This window comes from Diospyros lotus, chromosome 15 (assembly GCF_014633365.1).
Source record: "Diospyros lotus cultivar Yz01 chromosome 15, ASM1463336v1, whole genome shotgun sequence".
Classification (NCBI taxonomy): Eukaryota; Viridiplantae; Streptophyta; class Magnoliopsida; order Ericales; family Ebenaceae; genus Diospyros; species Diospyros lotus.
In genome coordinates, this window is record NC_068352.1 from 33,737,981 (window position 1) to 33,749,649 (window position 11,669).

The 11,669-nt window shown below is 36.7% G+C and overlaps 1 protein-coding gene across 2 annotated transcripts; it reads left to right on the forward strand.

Moving 5' to 3' along the window:
• Position 1: 1 nt before the first annotated feature.
• Positions 2–11,604, forward strand: LOC127791993 (FKBP12-interacting protein of 37 kDa). Of its 2 annotated transcripts, XM_052322263.1 has the most exons (16): positions 2–467; positions 1,488–1,549; positions 1,665–1,762; positions 1,908–1,959; positions 2,065–2,126; positions 2,719–2,786; positions 2,907–2,943; positions 3,236–3,323; positions 3,413–3,477; positions 3,569–3,646; positions 4,808–4,855; positions 7,497–7,550; positions 8,655–8,816; positions 9,165–9,234; positions 10,389–10,444; positions 11,195–11,604. In XM_052322263.1, exons 3-16 carry the CDS (start codon positions 1,736–1,738, stop codon positions 11,381–11,383), a joined length of 1,056 nt encoding a protein of 351 aa, XP_052178223.1. In that variant the 5' UTR covers positions 2–467; positions 1,488–1,549; positions 1,665–1,735; the 3' UTR covers positions 11,384–11,604. The 2 variants fall into 2 exon arrangements, with proteins under 2 accessions (XP_052178223.1, XP_052178222.1); XM_052322262.1 differs by lacking the exon at positions 1,488–1,549.
• The last annotated feature ends 65 nt before the right edge of the window (positions 11,605–11,669 follow it).

An 11,669-nucleotide genomic window follows, 5' to 3' on the forward strand; every position in this document is an offset into this window, starting at 1 on the left:
GGCACAACCTCACTACCAAGTTCATGTTCTGTGACCATTGCCTTTCTTCTCGTTTCTTCTTCGTTCTTGCGCAGGCGCAGCATACCCGAGAGACTGACTCACTCGAGTCACCCCCCCACCCGTCGTCAACCTTTATCTCGTCTTCGACTCGTCGGCTTCTCCCTCACCCAGCCCTCCTGCACCCGATAACCCGAGACCCAGCCCCCCTCCACCCGTGGTCGAAGCATCGACCCTAGCCCCAGGTCATCGGTGGCTAACCCTCACCTCGTCGTCGCCTTCAGACCCAAACGCCTTCACCGTCGACGACGACTTCTCCCCCACCCAACACCCAGCCCCCCTGCACCTGATAGTCCGAGACCCAGCCCACCCCCCACCCCGTCGAACGCGACAGCAAACCCTAAGCCATTTCACCCTCCTCATTTCACCATTAACGATCTTGCGGGTATCATCGTCATCGATTTGAGAAGGTAATACAATTTCGGCAACTTAATCGTCGTGTGGTTTTGATTGTCATGTTCGATCTGGTTGGTTTCCCTTGCTGTTTGTGTAATCTTTCAATGCGCTTTGATAATTCGTTGTTTAACTTGTTTCTGTTTTGTGATTTGGTTCGTTGCTTACTTGTTATTGTTTTGTGTTTTGTGATTTGGTTCTGTTTCAGTGTTTTGTGATTTGCTGTTTGTTTAACCTATAGATACCTTCGATGTTTCTATTGGCTTTCTTCCATGATTTACTGTTTGATTTGCTGTTGCTGTTTTGTTTAACTTTGAGCAATTAAATTTTCCTTAGCGTATGCTCTATGGAAAAGGAATTTGAATTTGGTTTGTTAGTGTAGTAAGAACTCAATAATCCACTGTAATTGTCATGAGTCAAAATAAAAAATCATCCCATGTTTTCTGTTTTGTTAGTTTTTAATGTTTGCTGTTGCTGATAATAGGGGGTTAGGACCTTCGAAATCAAGATGTATTTGGAATTGACTTGGAGGTAAATTAAATTAATATATCAGGATGTCAAGGAATTGAATCAAGATGTATTCGGTTAAATCTTTGGGCTGTTTTCGGTTTAATTTTTGGTTCGGTAAGTTTAAAGGTCAAATCGGTTAATTCGGTTCGGTTTTTGGGCTATTTTTCCGGTTTGGTTAGTTCAAAGTTCAAATCGGTTATTTCGGTTTCGGTTATTTCGGTTAGTGTATCAAGTCGGTTTGGTTATTTTCAATGGGGCAGTTCGGTTCGGTTCGGTTATAATCGAATGCACACCCCTAGGAGTACTTATCGAAATAATAAAAAATTTAGATTGTCATATGAAAAAAAAATTTAAGGTATAAAAATTAAATTAATGTAAAAACTAAGTTCGTGTGTAATTAAAATAATAAAAATTTGGAATGATTAGGTAAAAAAAAAAAAAGGTGAAACTATTAGAAATAAAATATAAATTTGGCCGTTATCCGTAATTCATGGGACGTACTACTAATTTATCTGTTTAATTTGAAGCTTGAGACCGGCAGCATTTTAGCAAGCAAAGGCAGGGTGGAGTGGCTGGTTTGTTGATTTGGGTCTGTGTCGCTCCCTTCTGAAATCTGGGAAAACCCTAATATTTACTGTTCTTCTCTATTTCTTTTATTATTTTCATTCTCTTCTTCATTGGCCCCCCTTTTGTTCGTTTTCTAGATTCTACATACGGAACTGATCGAACCAGTCGCGGGAGGTCCAGCCCGGGTTTAAACTTTCGAATCAATTCAATGGCTTCTCATCCCCATCTCGACGACGTAAGCGTGCCGATTAAGTGTTGCCGTTTCATGAACGCATTATTTTGAATCTAGGGTTTCAGAGGACCTTTTTTATTATTATTTTTTTTTCTGTTTTGGTTGTTATTTGTATTTGAATTTTAATGTTTTTGAGCAACACATGCAGGATGATGATTTTGGAGGCGATTTTCCGGGAATCAACGGTTCCAGGCGTTCAGGTTCGGAAATTAAGTCACACACACACGCACATAGAGGTATTACCTTTAGTGTATGGGATGCCATTGTGTTTTTGTTGATTCATCTATGTTATGCTGTGATTTTAGGCAATAAGAGAAGCTTTGGGGATCTTGAAGATGATGAGGACGATATATTTAGCTCCAAGAAGGTAATTTGTAGGTGTTGGTGGAAATAATGCCGTGGGCAGTTTAATCCCTGGGTGGGAGTAGTTGGTGTAGTGTCAAACGTCAATTTTGTTCATGTTATTGTCCACAGCTTGTTTACCGTGCAGTGTTTCTCATATTTTTTAATGTTAATTATTGTGGTGTTTACTAAAATGGAGTTAGATGCTTTGGCACTCATGGAAGTTGTTGATAGGACCAAAAGCAGTTGATATCCAGGAAGGATATGCTATTGTGGACAAGAATCAATTGCTGCATTAATTTTCCTTACTCTATAGAAGTTAACTACTAGAAAAAAGTAAGAAACATATGAACCTGGGGAAGTGAAGACTTGAGCTATTGTTTGTTGAGGTGTTTTACTGTTGTATTTATTTATCTTCTTCAGATACTTGCACTTCTATTTCATTTTGCATTTTAGTCATGAGATTGCCTTATTTTTAATATGTTACCTCATAACTTACTTTCTTGAACTATTCATATAAGCAGCATCTTAGGGTATCTTGATATTGTTGTAATTCCAGTCATATCTTGAAGTCTGTAAATGTAATCTGACAATTATTGCTTTCCTTTTTGATCTAGGGTAATGTAAAAGTAGAAGAAACTGCACCTGGTGTGGCAACTGGGATGATTTTGTCCCTTCGTGAGAGGTATTGTTGGAGATTGCTTCTTAGTCTATTTTTGAAATATGTTATCTTGCTTTTTTGTATCAAATATTTGTTTAACCCTTTAGCACTAACATACACATATTCTTTGTTTTATTTTTGCAGCCTTCAGACTTGCAAAGACAGCCTTGCAGCATGCCAAGTAAGAATTGATTTCTTTTGACATCAGCTGTTAGCTCATTATTGCTTTAATATGTCCCTAATAAGTTATTTTCACCTTCATAAATGATCACTGCATGGACAATGTTGAGGGCGGGGGAGAGGAAGTGCAATTGTCATTTATATGGATGCTTCTCACATAAGTTTAAGTAATTGTTATCTTCATGTAATGGGAGTTGAACCCTGCAGTTCTCTCAGTGAGGAATTAAGGAGGATGCCTTTAACATATCAAGGACTACTTATTTGACCTACAATCCTATTGATTTTGGTTTCAGACGGAGCTTGAAGCTGCAAAGTCTGAAATCCAAAGGTGGCGCTCTGCATTTCAGAACGAGTCCTTCATACCTGTGGGAAGTTCTCCTGGTTAGTCATTTCAGTTTGGAATGATTTAATAATTTGTCTTTGTGATTCTGTTTGCTCTGTGATTGTTGATTATCCTATTCTCCTTGTAGAACCTAAATTAGTAGTTAATTACCTTCAGAGCCTGAAATCTGCTGAGGAGTCATTGAGAGAGCAGGTTCGTTCTATTTTAAATCTTTTCTTAGGTTGGATGAGAAATTAAATAAACCAAGCAAGACTTCATACTCTGTTTCCTTGCATTCTATCAGCTAGAAAAAGGAAAAAAGAAGGAAGCTGCCTTCATTGTAACTTTTGCAAAGCGGGAGCAGGAGATAGCCGAATTGAAGGTGAGCGACTAGCTTTGCCCTTCAAATTTTATTATTGTTTCTTCTCTTCATGAATCTAACTTGATGTTCTGTCTTGTAGCAATTTAATTGGTTTTCTGATTGGCATGTGTTCTGTCAAGGCACACCAAATTTAAAAAAACACTGATGATGAATTCTCTAATAGAGACATAATGAATTAACGAGACTCTAGGTCTTTTATGGCAATCATATGGCCTTAATTCTTCTTGGTCATTCGGAAATCTGAGTTTTTAAGAGATTGACCCCCCCCCCCCCCCCCCCAAAAAAAAAAAAAAATCCCTTGGGTTGGCTTATGTTCTGATATATTGATCTGTGGAAGACTGGGAGGGGTCCATACCCTTTTAGTAGTATCTTTTATTCAATTTTTGTTGTGAGAAAAATAGCTTATTTTTCTTCATCTTCAATGTTATGGTTTTTTGGGTTTTAACATTGGTTGTTTCGGGCAGGCTTTTTGATTGATTGAATAGAGAAGTGTGACAAATGGAAATGTCTAGAGAGAAAGAGAGAGTGATAGGGCATAACTAAAAGAAGGGGGGGGGGGGGGGGGATCAAGTACTGTAGACAATATTTTAGAGAGAGAGGTCAGGAAGGGAGAGTCTGTTGGGGAGAGTCAAAGAGGATGGTATTTGTTGGTTCTGAAGTGCATTCTTTGCGTATGCATACTAGTATTTTGGGGGTGGGGAGTGAAGGTAAAGAAATCTCAAGGACAGGCCTGTAGTTTTTTGTTTCCTACCCCTTGGCTGTGTAGGGCTTTCTTAGTGCTCATCTTGTGAGGGGGGTTGGAGAGGGTTATTTTATGTGCGGTGCAGCCTGAACCTGGTTTTGCAAAGAGGCTGTTTTAACAACTTGAACCTTGGTCTTTCAGACACAAAGGTAAAAACTTACTCAAATGGGGGTGGGGGTGGGTTGAAAAATTTCTCAAGGATAGGCTTGTTATTTCATGTATTCGATTTATGATTGCCATGCTTGTTTTGAAACTTGAACATGGGGGTTTCCAATCTATATAGACAGTAAAGTGAACTCGTATTGTAGCTTAGAGTTAGTAATTTCCATTTTATTTAAAAATATTCATGAAATCCTTAGTGCTAATTGACCAATCATTTTTGTATTTTCCTCATCTAACTCTGAATTTTCAATTTTTAGTCTTCTGTACGAGATTTGAGAGCGCAACTCAAGCCACCATCAATGCAGGTGACAAATGCATACTAGTTTCTTGCACAATCATGCAACCCATTCTGTCTTGTTCTTTCTAATTTAGTTTAATGCTTTTGATTTTATCTACTCTTATCCAGAATTTGATCCTTTAATGTTGCTGATTACTTTTCTTTTAAGTGGTTTATTGGCACACTTTAGGAAGCCTTATTCTTCTTATTGTAGAAGACAATGTGGCATTTTAAGTTATTGATGTAAGAAAATTTTTGGCTTGGATCAGGATGCTGACAACTAGGCTGTGGGTAATTTTGTAAGCTGTGGAAAGCATCTAGGTTTTTGGATGCAGAAGGGCTAGTGTTGTGTTGTTTTTATGCATGTTATTGCGGTATTTTAGGAATTAGATTCTGGGATTCTTTCAACAATAGCGTTTTAAGGGTTTAGGGAAAATGGCAAATTGTGGGCTGTAACCCTTCTTGGCAACTCATTGGACTGCCCAAGTATCATGACATATGAGCTAAGGCCATTGCTTCAGCATCTGGAATGTAGTGTTAAATCTTCCAAGTCTTCTCGCATTTTCATGGACAGATGCAAGTAAAAAAGTTAGTCTGGGTTCATAGATTAAAGATTGGATTATGAAATATCAAAATGTTGACAGGAAAACCTATGAAAGTGGTGGATGTGATGATTAAGAGGGAAAAAAATATTACTGTTCCTCCAAGAGACCAGGTTGGATTGACAGCTAAAATGTTAACAAAATCTGGATATAAACTTAGGTATGTAGGGATGGATTGAGCAAATAGAGTAGAGATTATTTAGGATAAGACTTTGAAGGATGCGGATATGAAGAGAATAGGATAAGAGACTATGAATATTCAATATTGTTAGTACATATGTGCTGCAATTTGGATTAGGAGATGAGATAAAGACAATATTGGGAAGATTTAGAGGGGTTGATAATACGCGAAATACCTAGAGGAGAGATCATTATAAGAACAACTTAAATGGTCATGTGGATGGAGGAAGAGGTATAGTGATGTTCGTGCAGGCTTGAATTTGGAGAAAGAAATATGGAGGGTGAAGTTATTTTGGATTTTGGAATGGATGTGATCTCATTATAGCCAACACTAAGTTTAAGAAATGAACATCCGATCACATATAAAAAATGGCTTATCAACTACCCAAATAGTCTACTTAAGAGACTAGAGGACTACTTATGTTGTAAAGATTGTAAAGTTATACAGGGAGACTGCTTAACCATTCAACAAATGATGAAAAGTAAAATTGGTGGGACTTAAGAGGTGGAAAACAAACTATTTTTAAGGTAAAAGCATGGAAGAAGAGATTGGACAATAGCGTGAGAGGCAAACTGTGGACTGAAATGGCTATTTTTATTTAAAATACGACAAAAATGGTTTTAGGAGGGTCATCAAAACGAGGCTTGGTGGTAGCATGAAGAGGGATAAGAAAAAATCAAAACTAATAGAGCTCGCTATGAGACTCTACATAAATGTAGTAATGAAGAAAATCTAAAAAGCTATGGTTTGGTAAAAAAAAAAAAAAAAAGAAGTAAAAAAAGTAGTTTATGAAGGAAAGTCAGAAGTTTTTGAAAATTTACCCTAATGATTTGATGCAAAAGATGGGAAAAGAGATATATATAAACTAGTAAAAGCAAGAGAAGGAAAAACAAGGGATTTGAATAAAGTGGAATACATAAAAGATGAAAACCAAAAGGTACTAGTAAATGGGGGGGGGGGTAATCAAGGAGAGATGGAATGAGTATTGCTTGAAGTTAGCCAATGAAGGTGGAGAAACAAATTTCATGTTGGGGCATTTTAGTAACTCTGAAGAAGATATGAATTACATGTTCTATAACATATATGTCCAAGTGAAATAAAACAAACGTTGAAAAAGATGAAGAATAGCAAAGCAGTTTGACCAAATAATATCCTGATAAAAGCATGAAAATGCATAGTAGAAGAGGACATTTTTTTGGGTAACAAAATTATTCATTATGATCCTTAACAAAAAGGATGTCAGATGAGTGGTGGAAGAGCACTTTAGTTCCTATTTAGAAGAATAAATGAGATATACAAAGTTGTAGAAATTATAGAGGAATCACATTAATGAGCCCCAAGCCCCACTATTAAGCTGTAGGAGAGAGTGATTAAGCAAAGATTAAAAAAGAAGCCAAGGTGTCCAGAAACCAATTTGGTTTTATGCCTTGTAGGTCAACAATGAAGCTCTGTACTTGGAGAGGCACCTAATGGACAGGCATGAAGATAAACAAAATGATTTGTGGTGTTTATACATTTAGAAAAAAGTTTATGATTCCAGAAAAAGAAGAAATGAAGAAGCTTATGACAAAGTTTCTAGTGAAGTTTTATGGAGGAAATTATATCCCGTCTATTGCAAAATAAATAAATAAAAGTACTTTCCCTTTACCGTTTAGATTGGAGTTGAATGTGTTATGATATAATCTAGATTAAGTTTTGTAATTTTAATGTTATATTGCTGCCCCTTTTCTTCATTTTGAAATAGTGGTCAACTGGCTGTTCTCCAATTTTTGTTGTTTTCTGATACCTTGTGGTGTCTTTCTATCTATATGTGTTGGTGCCACTTATGCTTAAGTATCTCTCTTGCTCTTTTCTTTTGTCCATTTTTTTGGGTGTAAACTCAACAGGCAAGGAGATTGTTACTAGATCCAGCTATTCACGAAGAGTTTACACGTTTAAAGGTGCATGTCTTGTTGCCTATTCCTGATTAGAACTTGACTTTTTTAATTCTACTATCTAAGTTGTTTTGATTGATTGTATTCTAGTCTGTTTTACTTGTTTTTATATGTTTATCTATTTGTTTGAGATTTTCTCATCGTGTGCAGAAGTTAAGTAAGTCTTGGTTCCCAGATGGGTTATATTTAGGATGTCATATGGCATGGTAGGTAGTGGCTCATCTGGAGTCACTTTGGCTTCTGGGCTAATTGACATTGTGGATAGAAGGGAATAACATATTTATTACATATGTAATATAATGTTATATTATCTTTAGTTGTACCTTATCCTAAACATGTTAGAGTCGGTGATAAGGCATTCATATTTCATAATGCCAATTGATTTCTAAAAGTCACACTGACCATACAAATTTGTGCAAAAGAGAAATATGACAACATTTATGTTCAATGCACTTTTTAACACAACTATTTAGTGAGAGAATAATGAGGTAAAGTTCCAACACCATATTGATATGGAAAAGTTTCATGGGATGGTGGTGAATGAAGATAATTGATATGGCCGCATTCTATTATGTAGTTGATATTATGAAAACAACTTGTACAGCATGGAAACACGACTTTCATTTAATGTTACATATATACATAATTTTTTAAGTCCTGGATATATTTGTTAAATATTTGTCATATTGTCATTTTAGTACTTTAAATGGTAAAGAAAGTATGCATGAAGACCGGTCACCTGGAAGCACAGTACTTTGAGCTGCTGAAAATTCCACCTTTTATTTAGGGGTTCTAGTAACATATTTCGTGCCATCCTTTCCTTTCCTTTACTCGATGGTTTTACTAAGTTGGTTTGACCAGTAGTTTCTATTATACCAGTTAAAAAGGATATTTTTCAAAGCAATTCCTTTATCTCTCATGTACGGCAGTAAGTATAATGGGGTCAAATGACTTTCCAGTTCACTTTCACCCTTGTCCTATGTTTTGGGTTTACATGTTGGTGATGAAGCTTTTGTTGCTTTTCATGTTTTGTTTGTGTATTTAGATAGATGTATTCTAACGCAGTCAAATTTGTTTGTTTAATTGCTATTGCTATTCTCATCATGGCAGAATTTGGTGGAAGAGAAGGACAAGAAAATAAAGGAGCTGCAGGACAATGTTGCTGCTGTCAATTTTACGCCACAAAGTAAGATGGGTAAGATGCTAATGGCTAAATGCAGGACGCTGCAGGAGGAAAATGAGGAGATTGGAAACCAGGCTAATGAAGGAAAGGTACCATTTGTTGCATCTGCATAATATATCTTATTTATGTATAACGATGTTACAAGGTTGCAGAGTTTGAATGGATGAATTGTGTTAAAGGTTATTTACTGAAATACATTTATATGGAATCTGTTTGGCTTCTATGAGGAAATTGCGAGTGTAGTGGGTGTGATGTGACACCCAATTTTTGAGCAATATACTGAATGTTATGGTTTACTTATTTATGTTTTAGGGTCTAATTTCATTAATGTTTCCTCATCTCATTGTAGATAAATTTCCTTCTAGGTAAATGTGGGACACTTGTTAATGTTTTGCCTCTTGGATAGCATTAAGGATCTGCATTGTTTTCTCTTGCAGATTCACGAGTTGGGGATGAAACTTGCTCTGCAGAAATCCCAAAATGCAGAACTCAGGAGTCAATTTGAAGGTCAGTTGCTCATCACCTGTATCATGAGTCATAAATTGGGACATTTTTGACTGACTATACATTTTCTTTGTTTCTGCCTGTGGTTTCAAAAGCTTGGAACTGCTAATTTGATGGTCTATGAGGACACCGGCTGCAAACAATTTATTGGTTAAGCTTCTGTTGTTTACCTTTTTCCTTTTATATTTTTTTTTTTGGGGGGGGTGGGGGGTGGAGATTACTGTTTAGATATGTCAGCCTTAAGTGAAACACCCTCCACCCCAAACCCAAAAAGAAAAAAAAAAAAAAACTGTTTAAAATCAAATCAAGTGAAACAAAGATAAAAAAAAAAGAAAAAAGGACAGAAGTCTATGATTTGCACTCAACTGCACTGCCTTTATGATGGTTCCTCCTTTCGTTGGCTCAGAAAGCTCATAGGTCTTTGAAAGGTAAACAGACCTTAATTTGTGCACCCAGATCAAAACCTTATACTCTTTTATTTGCACAGATAGAAGGAATGGCCAAGACCAACCAAATTTGCTGGTGTAAGTCTGTGCATGTGAATGGGTACTGAACAATGGATAAGAGATCGAGAACTGCACCTTAAGCTTGTAGAATGATGATTCGTTCCTATTCTACTTGAGTCAGAAAATTCTACTTTTAACTGTTGTGTTTAATGTGGAAAGAAACTGAAGTCCATAAGAACGGGTTATACTTGAACTGAAGTCTAAGAAATTAAAATTAGTAATGCACCCTCATATATACTTGAACTGAGATCAAATCCAGTCATATTTTACATGGAGCAACTGCTGGCAACTGTTGTACAAAAAAATTACCTTGTGGTGATGTGTTCTTGGCTTCTCTAAAGCTAATGAAAGTAATCATAAGTTTGTATAAATATTTATGCAAAATGATTAGGTTGGAAATATGGACTGTAGGCTTATGTTATAGTTGATCATCCAACAGGTAATTTTGTCATATGTTGCTGGAAAGTACTTTTATGCATTCTCAAATGATTCATGGATGCACGCCATAATCGTCAAGAGTGCTATTTCAATTTCTAAAACATAGTGTTCTTTCTTTGACAGTGTATGACTAGCCTGCTTTTTTGGTTTCTTATACCAACTTTTGGCATGACGGGCTCATCTCATTTCTATTACTTGTTTTGTTTTCTGCAGGGCTGTATAAGCATATGGAGGGATTGACAAATGATGTGGAGAAGTCCAATGAAATGGTTTTCATCTCTCTGTATCTTTTCATTTCCATATTGAACTTATATAAGGCATATTATTAGGAAATCTCTAAGAGGTGTTCAAGCTCTGATGCTCTTTTGGTTGGCTATAGAGTTGATAGAAATGAGAAAAACATGGGGGGGTCTTGAACAATAAATTGAAGGGGTTGCACAATCCAGCCATTTCTTTTACCAAGTTTATATGCCCCTATACAATTGACCAGAGAACTGGGACATATGCTTGGGCCAACTATGGGTGTATATATTCCTTATAGCATCAAGTGTGATGTCTGCCATTTACATCTTTGCAAAATACCGGTCCTTTGACCCAAGCTTATTTGTCCTAGATAATTGTTATTACAGTTGCCTATGTTAAAGGCCCTTGAGCCATAAAGATGCTGTTTCGTTTGGAACCTTTGGCGTAAGGATTCTATCATGGTGGTGATAGTAGGCTGGTTCAGCTGGCATGCCATGCCATGCCATGCCATGTTAGAATACTAGTGCACTTGAGAGAACCTGAGGCTTATGTACTACTAGCTTTAAGGCTGGGTGTCTTATAGATGGATGGCTGTGACGACCATGGCACATAATAATTAATGCCAAGACACGATGCGTCGTCGTAGTCTACTTGGGTGTCTTTTCACTTTTTAACATTTAAAACGCAGAATGAATGAAACACAGCCAGAATTGGTAGAAAAAATTGCTTGATTGAGACTTGCAATTTGAACATGGTTTACATTTGATTGATTGCAGGTGCTCATCTTGCAAGATAAGCTGGTAGAGAAGGACGGTGAGATCAGAAAGTTGAGGGATGAGGTGGAACAGAAGAAGGCGGCCACGATGGAGGTAGATGAGGAAGATAATGAGAAAGAAACAGCTGATGAGACCGTGCCACAGCCACTGCCACCCACAGCTGGTGAACCTGAAGCAGAGAATCAGTAGTGGAACTTTGGCCTAATTCAATAGGAGGATTGTGGTTCAATTTGTTGGGATGTTGTAAATTAATTTTGGGATTATGTTTGAATTTAGTTGTCTTGTCTCCTCAAAAGGCGGCTAATTCCTGAAAGTCCAATTTGCCTCCATCCAAGGGATGGGATATGATAGGTCTCTCATTTGAAGTCTTTTAAACAACTTTTATAATTATAAATTGTATTTTACAAATACCTTTAAATTAAATCTTAATAATCTTTATGATATTTAATATTTTTGTAAATAACTTTTTAATTAA

Bases quoted from the DNA above. Each gene is read 5' to 3' on its own strand.
- LOC127791993 (XM_052322263.1), top strand. From the start codon at position 1,736: ATGGCTTCTCATCCCCATCTCGACGAC. The intron at 2,787-2,906 runs GTATTGTTGGAG...TTATTTTTGCAG, and splicing joins ATTTTGTCCCTTCGTGAGAG to CCTTCAGACTTGCAAAGACA. The intron at 4,856-7,496 runs GTGACAAATGCA...TAAACTCAACAG, and splicing joins TCAAGCCACCATCAATGCAG to GCAAGGAGATTGTTACTAGA.